The following is a 24,865-nucleotide window of genomic DNA, read 5'->3' as shown; positions in this document are numbered from 1 at the left end:
GTAAAACATGACCAAGATAAGCATGTTGTGTTTGCATTGCATGTGTTCAATCGAACGTTATATTGAACACAAGGTAGATTGGAGCATTTCATACTCAAAGTGGTGAAATGATCCAATCTCCTTTGTCCCCATTGCCAAGGTAGATTGGAGCATTTCATACTCAAAGTGGTGAAATGATCCAATCTCCTTTGTCCCCATTGCCTTTGATCATTCATGATAAGGTGATGGCCTCGAGTCTTGTTTTGTGCATTTATTGAAATTGTACTCCTTGGATCTTTGGCGAACATGCATCGAAGATGCTCGGTTAGTGGTTTTGGATCCAAGAATGCCACTCCTTTGATGTTTTGAGATGATATGGAGGGGCACAGTACAAACATATCCTTGGAAAACTCTCCATTTTTCTCTGTTTGTGCTCTCTTGTAGTGTGGTGATTCAATACACCAGTGGCTGGCAGTGGCTCACTGATGGCTGGCAGTGGCTTCATCCTTGGCCGGCATAGTACACTTTTGGCCGACAGATGGCCGGCAGCAAGCATTAATGGCCGGCAGGCCACTGGTGTAGTCCTTAACATTGAATTGGTAAGGTGGAGCAAAAAGTTCTTGGAGCAAGTTTAACCCTGCAAATAGAGCCTCTCAAGAGTAAATCGGAAGGCTTTTCAGGGCGGAAGCTGAGTGTATGCATCTTCTACTTTCCAAAGCAGAGCTGAGGCAGTGTAGTTTAGCACTTTGCGTGTTTAGTTAGCATGGTTTTGTAATTTGATTAATTAGTTTGCTAATTAGTTAAGTGTTGTAATAATTAGTAAGTAGTTTACTAGTTATTTGATTGGTTTGTAATAATTAGTCTAATTAGTTTAATTAGATTAGTTAGATTAGCTTAGCTTAGTGTAGCTTAGCTTATTCATTCGGACCCTCCTTCGTGAGGGCACAATATTATAATAAGTGTGCGTGTCTGTGTGCATGTCTTTCAACCTCACGTCTTTCTCCCTTTTATTTATCCGCTTACGATGGTTAGTTAGGGACATTTTCGATTAGCATGCGTTGTGCTTGCATGTTTGCATCATTCATTTGTCTTGCATGCACCGAGGCTCGGCGCATCATTCAAACTGCAATGCAATTTCAATACTTATTTGAATACGTGTTTCAAAGCATGTTATCAAATTGTTGCAAATACCATGATTAAATAGCCGAGCCTATTTAGTTGCATTATTGCATATGTTGCATTAGGCATCTTAACATAGTGAGGATCATGTATTGTTTCTAACTAGTTTTTGTTTTGGCTTGGAGTACTTGGTAAGCTTTTACGCTTTAGCATGCTTGCATGAGTGTAATTGCCATATTGCCATGTTTCGCATGCTTGCCATAAGGCTATGTGCTTATATACTAAACTGCATGAATGCCTGTGGATGGAGGCTTGGTTGCTTGAATTGGAACAATTCGATGATTGTGAGTTTTAGCCCCACTTTGCGAAGTGGCAAATAATCATGTTTTAAGCCCACTTGAGGGTGGCAAATCCGCATTTTCTAAGCCCACTTGAGGGTGGCAATTTCAAACCATTTTCGAAAGCAAACATGAGTTGATTTGTTCCAATTCTTGCGATTTCGTCTATAATTGCTTGTGTGCGTCACATAGTAAAGTTAGCTAATAACCGAAATAAGAACACATGCGGTTTATAAAATAACATATCATGATAGCAGAGGTCGATCTTTGATCGGGCGAGTGGGGTGCTCATTTCAGGACCTTCCCCTCTCGTACCCAAGTTCCCGAGCCGAGACAACTTTGGTGATGACGGACACATGGCCTTTGGCACGAGTCAGGGTTTCCTAAATTTCCCCAAAACAAAATATTTAGGTGACGACTCTGTAATCTAGCAAAGCAGTCCAATTTTGGCATTATTTGATTTAAAATCAATTTTTCAAAATGATTTGTCGGATTGGACTCTTTGGTGTTTATCAGTTTCACATTACACTTTGTGAGAGAACCGTGACAAGAGTCCGAACTGTAAGACCAATTCGAGCTCTCTGAAAGGGGGCGCGAAGAAAGTCGAGTCTACACATCTGCCCACACGTGGAGGGCTGGATCTCTTTGTTTACAAATCCTTTTTGTATAGATAGGGAGACCCTCTCTCATGTTTTAAGGTTGGAAGAATTAAGACGCAAATTTTTTTTTCTCTCTCTCTAGATTTCCCTTTCTCTCTCTCTCTTTTGTATTCTCTACACCTTTGCCTACTTACACTACTTTTTTGCATATCAACCTTTAACCAAAAGTGATCTTCTTTGAGCTGAGGTTGTTTGAGGCCCTCTTGGAGCTCTACAAGTTGTTTTTGGCTTGAATTGTTGCTTGGAACCACTCTTCTCTTCAAGAGGTATAATACTAGCCTTTTAAGCTTGCTTTCCTTATTTGTTTTTCCATCTTTTCCCTACTGTTATGGGCTGTTTTGAGCTATAAAAAAACTTGGTTTTCATGGGTTGAAATTGGTGTTTTGGGCCATTAAAGGTTAGGGGGTGGTTCATCCCTCTTTATCCCTTATTGTTAAGGCCTTTGCACTTTTGTTTCCCATTTTAAACTACCTTTTTTTGGCCCTTTAATCACTGAATTTCAGAGGTTTTTCAGTGGCAAAAAACTCATTTTGAAGTCCAAAATTGGAGGGGTTAGCCTCCCCTCCTTGTGTCTTGTTTGCTAGTCTAGTTAACTTCATATGTTAGCATGTTTTTCTAGCTTAGCTTAGCTTAATTCTAGCATGTTTTTGCCTCTGAAATAGCCTACTTTAGCTCTATTTTGGGCTATTTGGGTCAATTGAGTCTTGTTTTGCATGGTTGTAGTGCAATAGTCCTCACAAGCTTGGTGATTTAGGCTCTAGACACCTTCTTGTTTGAGTTGATAGCATTGGCTTATGCTTTTATCACTCATTTTCAGCACTTAATCATCTCTGCAACCTTCCTCCTTTCTTGGATTTATATATATATTTTTTTGCTTTGAAAATGGTTCAAACCATTTGATTGTTTAAAACATGAAATTGAGGTTTTGTGCTTAATAGTTTAATCCCTTTGGGGGTTCATTACCAACGACATGAGGTTTCTTTCATGCCTAAAACAACCTTTGGTTAGAGCTTTCTTTCCACTTAGAGGACTTAATTCACCATTTGGACTTAATGTGATGAAAGGATGGTTGGTAACTAAAATGTGTAAACAAATTTGATAAGTAAAAGAGGCAAGATAAGCATTCCTTTGTGTTACATTATATGTGTTCAAATTGAACGTTAGTGTAGACGCGCTCCCGAGAACTCCCCGACATCCGCGCGTGCGCCAGCGAGGCGCGGAGGCGAATCTCGTCTTGTTCTCTGAGCTACTACTGTTCGGACTCAAATGTCACGGTTCTGAATCTAATCTTACAATGTGCGATGTAAGACCGATAAATCACTAAAGAGTCCAAATTCGACAAATCGTTTTGGAAAACTGATTTTTAATAAAGAAGTGTCAAACATGGACTGATTTGTTAGATACAGAGTCGCCACCTAAATATTTTATTTTGGGGGAATTTAGGAAACCCTGACTCGTGCCGAAGGCCACGTGTCCGTCATCACCAAAGTTGTCTCGGCTCGAGAACTTGGGTACGAGAGGGGAAGGTCATGCAATGAGCACCCCCTCTCGCCCGATTAAAGATCGGTCTGTACTAAACATGATATTTTGTTTTTGAAAACACAAGTGCTCTTATTTCGGTTAATTAGCTAATCTTACTACGTGATGCGCACAACATTGCATATTCGTTTGAAAATGGTTTGAAGTTTTCTACTCGCAAGTAGGCTAAATTCGGGATTTCAATAAATTGTTCTAATTCAAGTAATCCAACCTTCACCCAAAGGCATTTAGGCAGTTATAGCAAATAAGCAATTAGCCTCATGGCAAGCATGCTTTCATGGCAGTATTAACACACATGCAGTATGCTAAAGCGTAAACACTCACAGTGTACTCCGAGCCAGAACAGAGAACTAGTTAGAAATCATGCATGATCCTAGTTCATGTTAAGATAGCTAATGCAACACATGCAAGAATGCAATTAAAATAGGCTCGACTATTCTAAGATAGCATGTGAAATGCAACTTGGTACATGCAGTTGAACACGTATTCAAGTAAATGTATTGAAAGAAAATGCTGGTTAGTATGATGCGCCGAGCCCGGTGCATGCAAAACAGATGAATGAATGCACGCATGCGAGCATAAGGTATGCTAAACAAAATATGCCCTAAAACTAACCATCGTAAGCGGTTAAGTAAAAAGGAGAAAGAAATGGGAGTTGGAAGACATGCATCACACACACGCACGCTTATTAAAACAATTGGCCCTCTCGACGGAGGGACCGAATAGCTAACTAGCTAATCTAAGCTAATTAAACTAATTATTACAACACAATTAATTAACTAATCCTAGTTAACTAACTATTACAAAACAAATTTAAATAGCTAAACGCATTAACTATTAAGGTACAAAACAAAGCAAAAGCTAGCTATCTAAGCATGGCAGCTACGGAAAGCAGTAAATCAGGAGCCTCAGAGGGAGAGGAATGCATGCAAGCCTGGTCGCCTCGTTTGGAAATCCAATGCGATGCCCCGATTTGCCTCTGTTTTCAATTGTCCTTAGAAACTTGTACCAAGCTCCAGAAAGCTGAAACTTCACCTTGGGAGTCCTATGGGAGGGTGGCTAACCACTTTTGGTCTCTCCAGCCACCTGCCGACCACTTTTCTTTCAGAAAGCTAGAAAAAGTGGTTGGCCAGCTAGTTTTTCTGGCTGGCCGACCAGTTGTTGCTGCTAAACTCTAGTTTGCTGCAACAGAGAGCAAGAAAGGGCATGTCAATGTATTTGCAAGGTATGTGTGCACAACCACCCTCCCTATCATGTCATGAGCTCAAGGGAGTGTGGTTCTCGACTCTCGGGCCACCAATCGCGCATTTCAATGCATGATGGTCGAGAGGCGAAGTTGCACAATTCAATATGGAAAATGAATGCACAAGTAAACACATAAGGCCTAGAACTCTATCATGTATGATCAAAAGCGTTGGCGACCGAGAATCGAGGCACGTTTCATCACTTTAAGTATGAAACGTCCCTCTTTTCCCATGTTTGGACTAATACCTATTCCAAACACAATGCAACACAAACATGACATGCACAATGCTATGTAACTTAAGCATGCAAACATGCGATGCAACTAGCATACACAATGCAAAGTATATGGCATACATAATGCGATGAAAATGGCATACACAATGTGAAATTAATCATGCAAACAACATGGCATACTCAATGCTATGAACTACATGGCATACACAATGCACAATGGACTTAAACCAAAATGGATAGGCCTCATCCATGCCCAAAATAGAGGCCATTGGTGATAAAATTAAGACACAAAGTACAAAGTAAATGCATACACAATGCAAAGGCCTATCAAGTAAGCATAAGAGCACAACTCCCAAGCATGATGAAGAAGCGATAAACATGGAAGTGTGACAACACTAAAGGCTCTGAAATCAAGTGTGAAATGATGCCAAATCATTCAAACGACACAAGTAAAGCGTGCGAGAGGGCCTAAGGCACAAGGCCATTAAAAGGACTACACAAAGGGCATGCAATACATGGCACAAATGATTGAACCAATCATGGACAAAGTTTAATTAGGTCTAAACAAAGACCAAAACATGCTAAGATGGAGGCTCAAAGACCTAGGCAAGATGGCATACACATTGGCCCATAAGCTAGGCAACAATACACAACACTTAAAGGCATTCAAAGCATGAAAGAAGTGAGAACATGGCAATGCTAAAAGCTCTAAAATGAAGTATTAAATGATTCCAAATCATCTAAATAGCTCAAAGATAGCATGCATGAGTCAACAAAGCATAAAGCTAACAAGGCCAATTGCACTACAGCTATACAAAGCACAAAGAATGTGACCAAGGCAACCTAAAACAGTCCTAGAACATGTCAAAATGAGTCTAAACCATGCACGGAAGGAAGCCAAAACAAGCTAGCATGAGGGGGCATAAGGCATGATGCATACAAGGCAAATAAGGTAGATTACGCTACACATATTAAGACCAAGCATGGAATGACTTAACCAACAAAAATCAGAGTTATATCATGAAAAACTAACCCCAAATAAGCACTGAAATGATGGCTCGCAAGGTAAGGCATGAAGGCCTACGCAATGGTTCATGTTAAGACATAAAGGGGCAAACCCTCCAACGCATTGAATGAGTGACAAATGTAAGTACATGAACATGAAACATGGACTGAAATCACATAATAAATGATGCCAAATCATTCAAATAGTCCAAGTAATGCAGGCTAGTGGACTTGATGCACAAAGCTAACAAGCTAAGTTGAACTATGGCTATACAAAGTAAGTCATGCATGGCCAAAACAACTAAAAACAAAGCTAAATCATGTTAAAACATGGACAAAAACTTCATGAAGTTAAGCCAAAAGCATGCTACAATGACATGATAAGGCATGACGCATGTTAGGCTATTTCATGGAATTGCACTACAAGTGCATGGAACATGCAAGCGGTGACCAAACCAAACCCTAACAAATGTATGACATGGTAAAACAAGCCCATGAGCATACTGAAATGGACTCAACACAAGCTAGAATGACATGTTACTTCATGAAGCATACAAAGCTAGTGTGTGTGATTTACACTACAAGTGTATTAACCATGCAAGGGATGACCAAACAAAGCAAAAAAAGTGGTAAGCCTCAGCAAAATAACCACAAATACATGCTAAGAACAAGCCAACACGAGCTTAACAAACATGCTCACACATGAGGCATATATGGCAAGTATTCAAAATACAAGGAGAGGGGATGACCCTCTCCTATTTGAAACCCCAAAACCACCTTTCCACCACTGAAAATCCTCTAGATTTTAGTGGTAGAAAGGTCATGCAAAGGCTACAACAAGGGCCTAAAGGGATGGCCCAAAACAAGGCCTAACAAGGCCTAAGAGGGGGGAGACAACCCCAAATGAAAAAGTGACCTTAAACAAAGATCTTAAGCACCAAAAAACTGAACTTTTTATAGTAGGAAGTTAAGCTCAAAACAACATGCAAAAGGGTCTAAAAGCTTAAGCAAGAATGGGGGATTTAAGGGTTAAAGACTCACCCTTAAAGACCTTCTTTACTACTGCAACTCCAGCACCCTTTTTGAGCTCAAACCAGCCTAAGAACACCAAAAACAACTCCTAAGCAGCTCAGCAACTAAGGGATGGTGTTTGAGTGTGTGTTTGTGTGCTAAAGTAAGACAAAACTACACTTTTGAAGCACAAAAATGAAGTAAAGGGCAAGATAGATACAAGGGTGTATCTATAACTCTTAAGGAAATTTTTTTGAACCTAGAGGAGGGAGGAGGTGGTTCTCTCTTATAGAGAATGAAAAGAAAAGCTTCTCCAAGAAGCTAAGGTTCAAGGCCATCTCTCTATACGCGTGTATGGAGGATGGTCTCTGTGCCCTCCAGCTGTGCCAACTGGAGGAAAATATCTTCAAAAAGGTGACAAAATTGGCCGACCACTTGAAGTGGTCTCCCATAACAACAACTGGTCGGCCATGGTGGGAGAGAGTCCAGAGGATGAAAACAAGCAAATGGTGTGGTGGCCGACCACTTTTGATGGTCCAAAGACCAGGGAGACCAATTGTCAAACCAGAAAATCGGCTGGCAGGAGGAAAAGTGGTCTCCAAGGGGAAATACTGGTCTCCCACCCTTGTACCACCTTTCAAACAAGGAAAACAAGGTTTGTACCAAAAACAAACCAAAACGAATGCGAGACGAAAGTTCGGGAGGTAAAGCGCGCAGCGAGAGCCTCGAAAATTAGCTGTTGAGCACCAAAAGTGGAAGGAGTTGGTGGTATCCCACCACCTCTCCACTAAAGCAGCAAGCAAGGGCCTACAGGTCGTAAGCCGGGAGAGCCCCCTGTAGAAGATGCCGAAACCGGCCTCATCGACGATATGGCGAACCGCGTCTGGCAGCTCTATGTACCAGTCCTGAGCAACGACGTTCCCATACTCGCGGATGGTATGGGAATCCCCCTGTAATCAAAAACAACAATTACGAGGCAATATTCAAAATGCAGTTTTTAGAAGCATACAGATATACAGCATGTGTGCATGTTTTCAGATTCAAGCAGATACCGGGTACCAGTGTGTATGCAGTGAAATACAGTGTGCGCCGTGCGTTTGGGTGATTCAGGGTCAGTGCAGTGTGTGTGCACGTGTAAGTTTCAAACAGATACCGGTTGTAAGTTTGTTTGCGATCAACTACAGTGTACAGTGCATCAGTGTATCAGAATTAAGCAGTTACAAAATATAACCAGCTACGGCAGTTTTATATTCTACATTGCGGAAAGTAAAGCAGAGGAAAGAATGTTACCTCGGTAGCGCCGAAGGACAGATGAGAGGTAGGCTCACGTAGTAATAGCTCAGGTGCGACGCCCCTCTCAAAGCCCCTGAACTGGCGCAGTCCATTGGGGAGCATCACATGAACCACTGGCCTGTAGGTCTCCGGATTGAACGGCCGGATGTGAAGTGGCAAGGGCTCGGCCTCGGGATCCATCTCGTGCTCTGGAGGGGTCCTGCCCTATGGAAGATCGTCCACCATCTCGAAGAGAATGTGAAAATGGCCGGAAGACGAAAAACCGAGCGAGAATGCGAAGAGTCAACAAAAAGTCAACCCCGAGAGGGCCGAAAAAGGCCGAAAAAGCCGAAGTGTGGAAAAGGCACAGATATCGAGAAAAAATCAAGGGAAACAAGCCTCGAGTGGCGGAAATCAAAAACAAGACACCGAAACGAAGTTTCGTTCGGTTCAAAAAGTTCGAAACACGAAGGTATTCGCGAATCGGACGACGAAATAGAGGCTAGAACGCAAGAAAACGAGGAAATCAAAGGAGCAAAATGATCTAGAGAGAGACGGGGAGAAATTTCGAGCAAGAGGAAGTGAAGAAAATAGGGCTAGAAGCCCTATTTTAAAAGACCCGTGGCCAAATGACTGAACTGCCCCGATACAGGAACATTTTGCCGGTCGGCCACACTGTTGGCCGGTCGGCAAAATATTGTGCCGGTGGAATTTTGTGATGGCCGATGGACGGCCGATGATGCATTTTGATGGTCGGTGGGTATCCGGTGGTCTCTTACAGTGGTTTTGGAGCCTCCTATATTCTTTTTGGGGTTATATGTGTGGTTCAGGGCCTTCATTGCTCAAGACGGTGCAAGAAATGTGCCTCCCCAACGCGCAACCGGCCTCCGTTTTGACCTCGGATCGTGTCTTCTGTGCGTGGCACTCGAATTCGTGCAAGGTGTATCATTTCCGTATCCTTTTGGCTTTTACAAAACTCAAAAGTTGCCCCATGTGCATCACATGTCAATCGCACTGTCTTGTGCATTTCAAAATCAATCGCACTGTCTTGTGCATTTCAAATCAATCGCACTGTCTTGTGCATTTCAAATCAATCGCACTGTCTGGTGCATTTCAAATCATTGCACTGTCATGCATTCCATCGCGCTATCTTACGCATCGCACTGTCTTGTGCACTCGCGTTGTCTAACGCATCGCGCTGTTTTGCGTATCTTATCGCATTTTGCATGCATTCAATCGCGCTATCTTGCGCATCTCATTGCATTTTGCATGCATTCAATCGCGCTATTTTACGCATCACACCGTCCTGCACATACGACGGTCTAGGAGATCTTAAATCCTCGGAAGGTGCAAGACCTTTAGTGCATTGATGTGCACAGTCCATTTACATCATCATGTATCTCAATAACCGCGCGTTGCCGCGCATTTAAAATTCATGTATTATCATGCGTCCTACGCCGCGCGCTGTCGCGCATTTAAAAAAAAAACATGCATCATTTGCATTACATTGTAAATAATGCATATGTCATGCATCATTGTAGATAGTGCATATGTTATGCATTTCATTGTAAATAGTGCATATGTCATACATTTCCATTGTAAATATCCATTCCATTGCATATTTGTAATATAATGCATATGTCATGCATTTCCGCTGTAAATATCCATTCCATTGCATATTTGTAAATAGTGCATTGTAGTTTGCATGTATTCACCGCATCACTTCCATCTAGGGCTTGCGCCTTTCCATGTTGAGCTTGGTCTGGTATGTTCCCATACTTTTTACGTCTATACACTCATAGTTCTGTATGACCGTTGTATGTTAGACGTTGTTTGTGTGTGTCCATGCCTTTCCTAGGCAAGTTTTGGTTTGGCTCGCGCGCCATATCCATCATATATATTACATTGTAGTGCAATTTTTGCATCCAACACTAGGATCATTAGTCTTTTTTCAGCGGGTCATTTCCCCACCTATGTCATTCCACCCAATTACCTGTTTTTGTGTCCGTCTACATCACTCATAGTTCTGCATGTGTACGCGCGTATTCCACGTTGGTATGTTGGTTTGAGGGTTGCGACACATTTTGTCACACCCCAGAACTCGCCCCTAAAAGTTTGGGCATGACCACCTCAGAAAAAAGACATAAAGCCTGATGAATATAATCTATGGGGCCTGAATGGAAGCATTTAATAGTATATAATAGCGTAAAATAATAATAATAATAATAATAAACATATCCATTGAGCTACCATTACTATGCCAGGATCCCAAACAAAACATAATGCAGATAATATACATTGTCATGCACCCGAAGATAGCTATGTACATATACATATACGCCGATCTTAACAGACAATTAGGGTAACAAATTAAAACTTAGCAAAACTCCATAACTTGAACAATCAACATCTAATAGCTTTGATACTCAGGGTTTGACAACTGGGTAACAAAAGCCACGGGTGAAGGTTGAATCTCCTGGTTGAGTGCCTACAGAAACAGACATAACAGAGGGTGAGCCGGGCTCAGTGAATAGTATGAAACATAAATGCACAATTTAAACATAATACATAACAATGCATAAATAAATGCGAAGATCATGTAGTTAATCTGTTCCTGTTTTCATTTCATATGGCCTTAAGCCCAATCCTGCAACATAAACATGATGGCTATAAAGCCTTTGAAACATGGTGGCACGAGGCCCTTGAAACGTGTGGCACGAGGCCCTTGTAACTTGTGGCATAAAGCCCTTGTAACATATGGCACTAAGGCCCTTGAAACTTGTTGGCGTTAAAGCCCTTGAAAATGGCATAAAGCCCTTGTAACATATTGGCATTGAAGCCCTTGAAAGTGGCATGAAGCCCTTGTAAACATATTGGCATTAAAGCCCTTGAAAGTGGCATGAAGCCCTTGAAAGTAGCATAAAGCATACTTAAACTTGTAACATATTTAAAATATACCTGAAACATACTTGAGCTCGTAACTTACTTGAAGCATACCTGAAACATACTTGAACTTGTAATATACTGGGAACCATACGTGAAACATGTTTGAAATATACTTGAAACCATACTTGAACTATTCTTGAAATATACTTGAAACCATACTTGAACTATTCTTGAAATATACTTGAAACCATGCTTGAACTATTCTTGTAATATACTTGAAACCATACTTGAACTATTCTTGAAATATACTTGAAACCATACTTGAACTTGCAACATGCGTAACTTAGAACATACATGAACTTCTATCATACATAAACTTGTAACACATTTAAGCTTGTATCGTACTTAAACTTGTAACATACTTGAATTTCTAACATACGTGAACTTGTAACATACATGAGCTTGTAGCATACGTAAAACTCGTAACATACTTTAACTTGTATATACTTGAACTTGCAAATTTACTTAAACTTGTATATACTTGAATTTGCCACACAATTAAACTTGTAACGCTCTTGAGCTTATAACATACTTGACTTATAACATATGCAAACTTATAACAGACTTAACTTATAAACTTGTAACACAACAAAATAACTTCCAATTCACATGGAGTCACATAACTTTCCAATTTTTATAGTATTCGTAGAACACTTACAAAGAACAGAGCATTAGTGACAATAATTATCAACAATAAGTAACATGTACATTTTTGTACTACTACTCACAGTGTTCAGGTGCGTAGTCCGTCCTTGTAGCTAATCCTACACAAGTCACGTAATTCAAACATAATTCATCATAGTACATCATTTAGTTCATTAATACTATTGGCAATTCAACATAATACAAAATAAACCCTTGAATCTCATTTTAACATTCCAAAAATCGAGTTCATGTCATCCATATCCTTACTAAATTATTCTCCTAATTTTTCCTTTCCATGATAGCATGAATTCCAACATTTATAACAAGGTTCATTCGCAAATTGTAAACATAATTTCCAAATATTCCCAAATTCCAATTAAACTTGAACACATCTAATTCAATATCTCAATTTCATTACTCTACTTTCAATTTGGGCCAATTCATTGGTTATCATCTTTAAACAACCTAGGGTTTCAAGAAAATATGAAGATTTCAAAAATAATCGAACTTATTAACCTAACACTTTTTATTCCAACTTTTCCATTGATTATACACCTAGGACTCATAATTCACCATTTTAACCCATTAATTAACTCCCAACATCTTCAAACCATAAAACCCCAAATCTCATACTATACACTACATGCTCTAAATATGGAAATTGTGTATTTAGATAATAAAAGTCACAAATCTATCTATGGATATAAGTATTGAAGAGTATGCAAACCCTTACCTCAATAATCAAGCAAAGAAGTGAGCTTGAGAAGAAGCCTTCACAAATCCAAGTTCTAATCGGGTAAAAACATCGATCCTCCCTTGTTCTCCATTCTTGATGCCAAAACCATGGTGGATTGTTGATCAAAGTAAAGGAAATCAAGGTTTTGGGGCTAGGGTTTCGGACCTTGAAGGAGAGAAAAGAAGAGGGGAAAGGACAATATCAAGAATGATCTAGAAATCCCGATGTTAAGCTGCTGTACCCGCTATTCCCGCTCGAGCGTCCCAATTCCTGCTCGAGCGGACCTGTACCCAGCACAGATTTCGAAACTTTAAACAGGTGTAACTCTCCCATCCGGACTCCGCTTTAGGTCGTTCTTGTGCCCAAATTGAAGCCCCAGAAGTAAGCTTCCAATGGTTCTAACCTCACATCCAAATTCAAAGTGTGGAAAAAGAAAAGGGCAAAAGAGTGACTGCTGAACATAAACAAATTGTTCGAATTAAAGGTTTTTGGTCCTATCTTACTTTGCCATCATATTACCATCTCAATCAATACTCCAAAATAAAATAGAAAGTTTCCAAATATACTACTGCAATGCCAAGGGTAATCTTACTTTTCACGCTCGAGCGTCGCTTCAACCGCTCGAGCGCGCACAGACCAATAAAGCAGTCCGCTCGAGCGCCAACTTCTCCGCTCGAGCGGAGATTCACAACTCCCAGAATCTCAGGCCATCTGCAAAATTGATGGGAACCCCAAAAGTCCGCTTGAGCGTCAACTCCTCCGCTCGAGCGGAGGGAAAAAATTCTGGGTCCTCACACATTTTCTATGGTAGACGGACTTGTTACTTCCATCAATCTATTTGACATTTGTGTGGTTTCGAGCCGCTCATGATTTGATTATGATTCAATTGCATTGCATTTTCATCTCCATTACTATACATAGTTTTGTATATCGCATATCATTTTGCATTCATTTTGCATATTGCTAACGATATCCGTACCTGTTAAGTTTGCTTTCTTTCAGGCACGATATTGTATGTACGGTTCATTTGAGGCTGGTGCAACCAGACGAACCGCGCAGGTATTGTATTCTCCGAGTGAGACACATCGAGAATTACATAATTCTCTTACATCCTTTCGGCATAGTAGTGTAGTTTGGTGTATGCTAGCTTAAAACTGTCGCATGTTATGCTTCGTTACAGCTTTCTTTGCATGATCATAAGTTTTGTTCGGCTTTGTGCATTGTCTTGCATTTTGCCCCTGCCTTCGGGCGCATATCTTGTCTGTCTTGCATGTTTGTCTAAGTCTTCGGCCTTGTCAAAAATGGGTCGTCTCTGGGCTTTGACATTCACTCCCATCATTGTAATGACTTTCGAGTTCTGTCAAAGAGGGGCAATTGTAGACAACCCATTTTTGACCGGCCTCAAGACTTGGATGTCACCATTGGAACACTCGGTGATCATCCATGATTGTGTTTGTCTTGAGTTCCCGGAGGTCTCGGTTGCGCGTCTTGCCTCAGGATCTTTCGACTCGACTATTTTGTGTCTGGTTTTGCACCAAACACTTGTGTTTTGCCTTGGAGGGCCAATGAATGCCTTGTGAGGCATCTCCACACATCACCGGCCATGGCTCGAGGCCACTGGCCAATGATTTTATGCCATCGGCAATATATATTGCCGGTCGGCATTCTTTGTTGCCGATCGGCCATTTATTTTGTCAAAATGGCAATTTTGGATGGCCGATCACTGTTCATCTACTTTTAGTAGATATTTTGTGCCAGCTGTGATAGCTGGCACCCACCTTTGCTCCCCTCCATACACATGTATGGAGGGATTTCCCTCTTAGCAAGCTTGTTTTGTAAGCTTTGCAAGAGGGAGCTTCTATAAGAGGAGGGCTCTTCTCCCTCTTCTAAGGTTAGAGAGAGGAAAACATGGTTAGAGAGCTCTGGTTTTTAGGTTAGGGCTTATATATATATTCCATCTCTATATCTCTCTCTTGAGTGTTCTAGGTGTGTTTGTTCATAGTATTACACACAAACACCTACCATTACACCTTCCCTTGGCTATTGAGGTTCTAAGGGATTGTTTTCAGAGTTTCGAAGCTGGTTTGGACCTAAGGAGGCTGCTGGTCCACCATTTGTGAAGAGGGTCTACAAGGGTAAGACTTTTGTCCCGTTTTACCCCATTTTTGCATAGCTTCTTAGCCTATCTTGCATCTATTTTTGAGCTTAGTGTATAACACAAAAAAGTTCTATTTTTAGGCCCTCTAAATAGTTGTTTAAGGTTGCTTCAAGCTTTGGGGTTGTTTGACCCCTCTTAAGCCTTATAAGGCTCCATTTTGTGCCATTTTGGGTGAGCTCCGAGACCTTGGTGCTTGGGCCTCCTCACCACTGAAATCTTGAGGGATTTCAGGGGTAAGGATGGTGCCTTGAGGTCCCAAAAAGGAGAGGGCCACCCTCTCTCCTTGTTGTCCTTGAAAAGGATCATTTTTTGCCTCTTGAGGGAGCACCTAGCGTAGGCTCATGTTGACCATGCCTTGGCTATTTTTTATGCTTATTATGCCATGATATAGCATTGTTTTAAGTTGGTTTTGGTACACCATGCTTGCTTAGCATACATGCCTTGTAATGCCATTTTGTTGCCTTAACATGCCTTAGGTTGTAAACCATTGTTCCAGCATGCTTTAGGCTTGGCTTTGTGAAGCTTTCATGTTTATTTTGCCATGTTTAAGGTTTGTCCTTAGTTGTTTGGGTCGACTTTAGCATGCATTGCATAGTCCCTTTGCATTTTGGCTTGTAGGCTTCAAGTATGTGAGTGTATAGCATGCATTACTTGCTTTGATTTAGTGAGTTGGGACTATTTTCCATGTCATTTCAGTCCACTTAGCATGCTTGTATACTTGCATTTCATGGCTCTTTGATGTTTCAAGAGTTTGTGTTTCATGCTCCTTGAAAGTGCATTTGTGCATGCTTCCATGTGTAAGTCATTTAGATGTCATCTAAGTGGTTTTTGGGGTTCATTTTGACATGCTAAAACCCTGATTTTAGTTGCTTAAATCATGCCATGTTTGGTCTTGATAAGTGTAGTCCAATGCCTCTTTGGTGAGCCTTAGGCGTTGGGCTTAGTTGCATGATATGCTTGCTTTGTTTAGTTGGTTTGGCACCTCCTATAGCATGATTTTCAGAGCTTCATTTGCATGTTAATTGTCCATGCTATGCCTCTTTTAAAGTGCACTTAAAGTTGCCTTTATATGCTTGAATGTTGGTCCATGTTGTCATGTATGCTTGCATGTGCATTTGGCCTCATTTCCTTGGTTGATGGCCACTGTTTTGGGCTTCCTTAAGGGCTGCCCAAACGAGCTTAAGTCCATCCTTTGCTTGTTTGCATGCTTACCTTGCATGTTTGCTTGCATACTTGCATAAATGCATTGTATGCCCATGTTGCATGCTAGTTCACATGCCTAGGTTTCACTCCATCTAGCATGCATGCCTTGTTCCTTGATTTAGTGATGGGAGTTGGGCCTTTGTTTGTTGGTTTGCATTGCATTTGAAATCAACATGCATAACTTGGTCTCTTGGGTCATCATGCATTGAAATGCGCGATTGATGGTCCGAGAACCAAGGACCATGTCCCTTTGAGTCATAAACATGATAAGGGATATGGTTGGAGCATACATTGCTTGAATTACATTGCCATGCAAAGCTCTGTCCTCTGCTGCTGTCAAACGGATTCTGCAGGAACTTTTTGCCGATCGACTGCACAGAGTGCCGACCGGCAATCCATCGGTGGCCGATGGATTAATTTTTGGCCGATCGACACCAAATCACAGCCGATGATGATTCCCTCTAGCCGGTGGCATTCCCCACATCCAGTGAGCACATCCTGAGACTTTGGCAGTCTTCAGAGAAGTAGAGCAGGGAAAACAGAGGCGGCTTGTGCATGGCACTGGACTTCTGAGCAAGACTCGAGCATGCGTGCATTGGACCCTCTTCCCGAGGCCTCTTTTTTTTATTGCTTTTCTTAGCTTAGTTAATTTGTTAATTAATTAGGTGATTTGTAATAATTAATTAGCTTGCGAGTTAGTTAATTTGTACTATTCTTTCGGTCCCTCCGAGCGAGGGCAAATTTATAATAAGTGTGGGTGAGTGTGTGCATGTCTTCCAACCCCCACTTCTTTCTCCCTTTTGCTTAGTTGCTTTGATGGTTAGTAATATGTCATGTTTAATTTAGCATACCCTATGCTATGCATGTGTGCATCATTCATCAGTATTGCATGCACCGGCTCGGGGCATCATGCTAACTGCATTAGTATTTCAAATCTAACTTGAATACATGATGTTGGTGCATTTCACATGCCACTTCTAGATTAGTCGAGCCTATTCTGGTGACATTTTGTATGCGTTGCATTAGGCACTTAACATGGACTTGGATCATACATTGATTTGCTAACGAGTTCCCTGTTTTGGCTTGGAGTACTATGTAAGTATTTATACTTTAGCATACCGCATACGTGTGGATGTTGACATGACAGCATGCTTACCATGTGGCTAGATGCTTATGTGTTATAAATTGCCTGAATGCCTATGGGTGAAGGTTGGATTGTCTGAGTTGGAATAGCTCATTGAAATCCGTGTTTTAGCCTACTTGCGAGTAGCAAATTCGAAAACATTTTTTTCAAAACAAACGGATATGCAATGCATATTTCCAAATTAGGCGATCTAGTCTATACTTGTTTGCTGTGCGCATAACATAGTAATTCTAGGCTAATAACCGGAATAAGAACACATAACGTTTTCAAAAACGGATATCACGGTTAGTAGAGGCCGATCTTCGGATCGGGCGAGAGGGGGTGCTCATAGCTGACCTTCCCCAATCGTACCCTAGCTCCCGAGCCGAGGCAACTTTGGTGATGACGGACACGTGGCCTTTGGCACCGAGTCAGGGTTTCCTAAATTCCCCCTTAAAAAATATTTAGGTGCCGACTCTGTATCTGGCAAAGCAGTCTATGTTTGGCACTTCTTTTCTAAAAATCTGTTTTCTCAAAACGATTTGTCGGATTTGGACTCTTTGGTTCAGATTAAGAACCGTGACACAAAATTGAGTCCGAACTGTAGCACGAAGGCCTCACGCGGGCGCATCTATAGGTACGAAAATCAAAAATTAATCTCCAAATGGGAAAAGTGGCCTACGATCACAAAAAGTGGTCTACAAGACCTCTCCCTCCCTCAGGAAAGGAAAACCAGACTTGGTCTGCAAACCGAGTCAAAGCGCAAAGAGTTCAGAGGCCCGGAGGCAAGGCTCTCAGCTGAAACTCTGAATCCTCGAAACGAGCACAACATGCACTATCACCGAGCGCTCAATCGATGACGTCTGAGTCTTATGGTGGGTCAAAAATGGGGTGTCTATAGTTAATTTGAACACAAGGAAAATGGGACATTTCATACTCGAAAGTGATGAAATGTGCCACTTTCCTAAGTCTCCATTGCCCTTAATCATGCATGATAGGGTGATGGTTCTCGAATGTTTTGTTTTGCATTATTAAGCTTGCACACTTTGAAGCACAAGCCATCATGCAATGAAATTGCTTTGATGGTGGTTTGTGGTTTAAGTTCACAATTCCTTAGATTTGTCCATGAAAATGAGAGGTGAATTGTGCAGACAACCCTTAGAAAAACCTTTTTTTTGCTCTATTTGTACTCTATTACAGCATGGTGATCCAATGCATCAGTGGCTGACAATGCACCATCCATGGTCGGCAGATGGCCGGCAGTATCCATCCATGGTCGGTAGGCCACTGATGTAAACCTCAGTTGATTTTGGTAAGATGGAGCATAAAGATTTTGGAAATTCTCAACCCTGCAAATAGAGGCTTTCAAGAGAAAACAGAGGTCTTTTTCGGCCAAAACCGAGGATGTGCATCTTCTACTTCCCGAGGCGAAGGAGCGGCAGCGGCAGCGTAGTTTAATGTCTTAAATGCTTAGTTTATGTGCATTTGTGTTGTAAATTAATTAATTAGTTTCCTAGTTAGTTAAAGTGTTGTAATAATTAGTAATTAGCTTAGATAGTTATTCATTTGGCTTGTAATAATTAGTCTAATTAGCTTAATTAGGTTAGTTTAATCAGCTAGCTAGTTAGCTCTTATTCATTCGGACCCTCCTTCGTGAGGGCATAATGTTGTAAGAAGTGTGCGTATGTGCATGTATGTCTTCCAATCCTATGTCTTTCTCCCTTTTACTTAAACTGCTTTTGATGGTTAGTTTAGGAGCATCATGTTTCAATTAGCATATCTTATGCTCGCATCCATTCATCATGTCTTGCATGCACTGAGGCTCGGCGCATCATTCAAACTGCATTGTTATTTCAATACCATCTTTGAATACGTGTTTAATTGCATGTTGTTCAAATTGCTTCATATGCCATATTAGTAGTCGAGCCTATTAATTGCATATTGCATGTGTTGCATTAGACACTTAACATAGTTAGGAATCATGCATATTTCACTAACTCATGTGTTGCCATGATTAGCATGCTTGCCATGAGGCTAAATGCTTATATGCTAAACTGCATGAATGCCTATGGATAAAGGCTTGTTGTTTGAATTGGAATGATTCAATGAATGCGTGTTTTAAGCCCACTTTGTTGAGTGGCAAATCAGTTTTAAGCCCACTATATTTGGTGGCAAATCCGCAACTTTAAGCCCACTTGAGGTGGCAAATTCAAGCCATTTTCGCAAACAAACATGAGTTGAATTGTTCCAAATTAAGCAAACTAGTCTATACTTGCTTGTGCGCATCACATAGTAAAGCTAGCCTAATAATCGAAGCAAGAGCGCATAATGTTGATAAAAGATCATATCAAGATTAGAAGCGGCCGATCTTTGATCGGGCGAATGGGGGTGCTCAATTCATGACGTTCCTCTCTCGTACCCAAGTTCTCAAGCCAAGGCAACTTTGGTGATGACGAACACGTGGCCTTTGGCACGAGTCATGGGTTTCCTATATTTTCCCAAAATAAAATATTTAGGTGGCGACTCTGTATCTGGCAAAGCAGTCCAATTTTGGCACTTTTTGATTCAAAATCAATTTTTCAAAACAATTTGCCAGATTTAGACTCTTTGGTGTTTATCAGTTTCACATTGCACTTGTGAGATTAGATTCAGAACTGCGGGACTCCAAACTATAGGGCTTTCTTTTTGAGCTTCCGAAAGGAGGCGCAAAAAAGCCGAGCTACAGTACCTTTATATGAATCTTCAAACCCCAACCTTTGTGACTGTGTAGAGCAAAAGGAACATTCTTTTGTTCTTGGTCTGGAGTACACAGTTGTTGACACGGTCTTCAAAAACTGAGCTCAAGTACCAGAATTCTCATTTTCCTTTCACACTTATATTTGTTTAAAAATACAATAAAAGAAAAAAGAAGCTCTATAATCATTTTTTTTTTCAGTACAATGATAATTAAGTAGAGACCAATTCATTCTTGCACAGATCCAGGATCATGTGAGATGTTCAGGATCAATAAAGATGTGTGATTATGGCTGAACCGAAGGTAACTTGATGAGGCATCCTTCTGGCTGCTGTATGGTTGTTTTGGGCCTTTTGGCTATTGTATGGCTAATCTAGCAAGTTTATTTCTTCTTTTTCTTCTTAGAAGCTTCTAACCAACCATACAACTTTTGGTTAATACGTTCCCATATTATGTTTAGCTCCTGGCAGGAGCTATTGTTGAACAAAGGGGGCTAAAAAAAAATATGTTATTTCAAATCTACCTCCTTAGAAGAACATATTGATGAAGAAGATATTGTGTACTTGGCAGTTGTTCTCCATGTGAAAATCTAGCAAGAAAATCCTCAATTGTCAATTAGATTTTTCCTATTGTGTCAAGTTTAAGAGGTTGACGTCGCTTTTCAAGTGCTGTTAATATTTATTCTTTCTATACTACTAGACATTAAGATGCAACCACGAGTTGATTATTTTCTAATGTTACTATCAACTGATAAAGCCAACCCCATTTGATAGGACTTAAGGCTTGGTTTGGTTTGGTTACTATCAATTGATAAACTAGGAGAGTGTAGGAATTCTCAAAGCTTTTGAAGGAAGGATTAGATAAAGTGATTAAATCTCATAATCAATAACTTTCTTCTTGTTATATTGAATCATTTAGTGTGTTTGGAATGAATGGATTTTAACAAATAATAGTAGAAAGAAATGAGAAAAATAGAGATTCCATTTTTTTTGGGGTACCTTCCCCCCCCCCCCTCCTTTCATAAATGTAGGTTTTAAGTGATGTGGTAAGAGTTGCGGGCTTAGATGGTTGAGAACTATCGTATTGTATGGCTCACAAGTAGAATTTTGTTGCTCTTCTCTTTCCTTCAATTATTTTTCTTCTTTCATCATTGCTTCTTTTTTTCACCTTTACATTTACAGCTTTTTGTGCAAAATAGATCCCATTTTTTTTAGTCTCTATGGCAAAGGTTAGCAACCAAGTGTGAAATCTGGCTTGTTTTACAGGACTTTTATAAGGTCTGCTATGAATTATGGTACATAGTGTTGCATGGTTAACATAGTCAAAAAATGCATATGCATCCAAATGCATTAAGTCGGTAATAGTAAATGCCGCAATTGATTGCTCATTGACTGAAGTCATGGAAAAAGTGTTACTTTTTCTTTTTGCAAATCCACATCATTCTATAGATCCAATTGGCACATGATGATGAGTGTGTTTGAACTTAACTCCCAGGAACATACATTTTTTTACTTTTCTCAAAGATCTAGAACCCTTTATTTGTGATCAAAGATATTGGTTTCCGATTCAAGTCACAAATTATTTTTTTTTCCCATTTTATCTCGTTTTCATATCTTTTTCGTTGATTTGTTGCAATTTCATCAAAATTTCATTGGAGACCTTTTTTGAAGGCTATAAGTAAATTATATTGCATGATACAACATCACTAATTGGTAGAGCTAGGGATTGTACCCCCAACTCCAATGAGCTGGGCATAAGGGCTTGACACTAGGCCATCCGAGAGGCTCACTAATGATTATTTGTTTTGTCTATACAGTTGGTGTGAACAGCCTTTTTGGGCTTTTTTGCCCTTCTTTTTTAAATTATTCTTTTGCATTTTTTTTATATAGATAACATCATTTCAATCTTCCTATTCTCCTTGTGTGAGTTTCCCATTTTTTGCTACTTTAATGCTTTCTCCTACTCCCTCATAATCTCTATTCTCTTGTGTCTAGAATGAATACATAGGAATTTTTTTTGCATCAATTTAGCTAACTATCCAAAGCTTTATAAATTTTGTAACAGTACCATGTGTTGAAAACTCAGACAAAGACTTACAGGAAGTAGGTTAGTGCATCATCTAATAGTAATTATAGAACATGCAATTGTTTCTAGCACTTTTTTGTTGTTACCATTTCCAAATTGTTTTTGGATTTGGATTATTGCTCTTATCTGTTGTTGCAAGCAAGGAACATGGAAGAAAAGCATGGAAATCTCCTACTGGACTATGTAAGTATCTTGAACCTAAAAGTTGTTCATTTGTTTTCCAGATAAAATACATTTATGCTTCCTAGAATAAGTGCATGCCACTTTTAGCCTCTAATTTTAATTTTGTCCTTTAAATATTCAATTTGATTCAAATTAGTTTAATTTCAATTGGACATTTCAGCCTCTCCTATATATTTATTTCTCATCAATATATACATGCTATGTATATCTATACATATGTAATAGATGGTAGTTTGTAAATGTTATCTGATATTAAGGGTCCTCTAACTGTTTGAAAAAAATGCCTGACTAAAAAAAAACTGTGTTGGCACAATGAGGTTACTTTAAGAGCTCCACTCTCTTGTCCTTATTTTGTGCATATTTCTGTTCGGTATTAATTTTTGTCATAGTACATTTAATTTAACAACAATGCTTGTAAGAGTTTGACTCTCAGGGGGCATAAATTTTGTACACAATATTGGCTGATATCCCATTCTTTGCTCTTTCCCTTCATGCATGAGTCAATCTTTTTGTTACTATTTTCTGCCAAAAATTGGCATAATTGTTAGTATGAGATGTTAAAAAGGCTAATCTGTTTGTTTTATTATTTGTCAATTGAAATTGTAATTGTTCGGACATGTTCAGGCTAAGAAAATAGTAAAAAATATGAGGGTTAAGACAAAACACAACACATGGAATTTAAGATCATAGGCTTGAGTGAAAAGCTTTGCAATCAACAATTGTAAGTGCTTTGCTTGTTTAATTGCATGGAACTTCTTATTTTGATACATTCTGTTTTGTTTTGTTGTTTCTCCAAGTTTTTCTTTGAAAGTGAGGAATGCTGATGGTGGATATGATGGAGGGGAAGCTTTACAGATTACTGTGTATGATTATTTTACCAAGCACCGTAACATTGAACTTACTTATTCCACATTCATGCCATGCCTTGATGTTGGAAAACCAAAACGGCCTAACTATCATCCGCTAGAGGTATGCAAAATTATTTTTTCTTGATTGTGTTTCTCAATCCCCAACCCCTGGCCCTCATTTTTTCTTTAACTCTCTTCTGCTACTCCCTTTGTTTTTGTCTTGTTATTCCAGCTTTGTACCCTTATATCTCTTCAACGTTATGCATAGGCTTTATCTTCAATACAGAGAGCATCTTTAGTTGAAAAGTCGAGGCAAAAGCCTCAGGAACGAATACGAGTTGTGACTGATGTAAATTCTTGTTGCCATATTCTGTCCAGATTTGACACACTTTTAGGAAAATAAGCATTTCTTTCAATTTACCCAATAACTTTTGCTCAAATAAATTTTGTTAGATAGAGGACTAAAAATGCTAACTTTTGACATAAGAACCAACCTAAGATGATTTTTCTAGATTTTGTTTTTAAAATACTCAAGTGGCCTGTTTTCTCGAAACACAGGGCTAGATTGTTTAACAAAATTGTTTAGACTATAAAAAAATCTAATTAGGGGCTACCAAAAATGTCACATGCTCTAAACACCTCAAATATCATCCCTTACATTTAGTTTTGAAAAGAAGTAAGTTTGATATTTTTCCAAGAGTGATAAAGTTGCAGTAATCATGAAATCAGCAAAAAATACAAGGTAGCATCACTTATTTATACTAACACCTAAACTTACACCCTATTTCCAAGCATACCAACATTTCATACATACACAGGACATGCTAGGAGGTAGATTAAGAAGAGTAAGCAGGATTGGAGAAGAGAAGAGGGGTGTGTAATTTACCTTGAGGCTAGATAATAATTGTATCACAATTAAAACCAAATGGCTTAATGCCTTTTATCAATATGCACATGAATACACCCTATTTTTAGTAGTTTAGTACGTACTACCAAAAAACAAATGAACCATGCAAAAAATATTCTACAACTATAAATGTAAAAAATTAAACTATTAGTTATCTGATTACAAATCTTGGTATGTCAGTTCAAATCTCTAGTAGCAATTTAACTATACCACGATTGATTATCAGAGCTCTTCTCACAGGCCTTTTTACAAACAAATGGATGTAGTCATCTTTCATGTATCCCTTTTTAAGACAAGACCTATCACGAATGAATAAAGTAAGGCATTAGTATTTTGAGGTATGAAAAAAAGGTTTTGCTTTATGTGGATTTTATTTGCATATACGTTGAGACTATTGAGATTTTGAACTTTTGTTAATTTTTCATTATGACATTGCTTTTGGGGGGCCATTGAATTATCTTATTAATTTTGGAAAATGTTTTATTGATGTTTCAAAATTTCTTGATCATTTCTTAATACCTTAAGAAATATTTTTGTTCTTGAGTCTTTGGTTTTTGTACTCATGTGAAGTTTCCTTTGTCATGTAGACAAGAAATGCAACAGGGTTAGTTGTTCTAGCTACTGCCGCGGGTTTAGGTGCCTCAACACATACATTGGGCACCCTCGTCCCTATGACAGGAGCAGTTGCAATTGCTATAGGAACTGTTCTTGGTAGTTTTAGATAATCTCTTAATAGTTGTCGATATGTTTAGAAAGTTAGATATGTATAGTTTTCGATGGTTTAAACTTTTTGTATAGTTTAGAAATTAAGGATATAGTTTTTGAATGTTTGGATTGTATAGAAAATTGTTGAATGTTTATAATTTATGGATATAGTTTCTTTTTGATGTTTCAAA

The 24,865-nt window shown here is 39.5% G+C and overlaps 1 protein-coding gene across 4 annotated transcripts in view; it reads left to right on the top strand.

Annotated features, from left to right (window-relative positions):
* LOC114287799 (protein argonaute 4A) overlaps positions 1-24,865 on the top strand; it is a 29,273-nt gene extending 4,408 nt beyond the window's left edge. For 3 of the 4 annotated variants that reach the window (XM_082876685.1, XM_082876690.1, XM_082876697.1), the window contains 3 exons: positions 22,011-22,214; positions 23,012-23,183; positions 24,557-24,865. In XM_082876685.1, the coding sequence (XP_082732811.1) occupies positions 22,192-22,214; positions 23,012-23,183; positions 24,557-24,694 (333 nt within the window). In that variant the 5' untranslated portion in view covers positions 22,011-22,191 and the 3' untranslated portion in view covers positions 24,695-24,865. Of the gene's footprint in view, positions 1-17,781; positions 20,250-22,010; positions 22,215-23,011; positions 23,184-24,556 lie in introns of those variants that run through there. The other variant, XM_028231243.2, reaches the window with a different exon arrangement.

The sequence above is a fragment of the Camellia sinensis genome, chromosome 1 (genome assembly GCF_055761805.1).
Source record: "Camellia sinensis isolate YWXY chromosome 1, ASM5576180v1, whole genome shotgun sequence".
Taxonomy (NCBI): Eukaryota; Viridiplantae; Streptophyta; class Magnoliopsida; order Ericales; family Theaceae; genus Camellia; species Camellia sinensis.
Note: the sequence above shows the minus strand (reverse complement) of the source record. Positions and strands in the feature narration are given on the sequence as shown.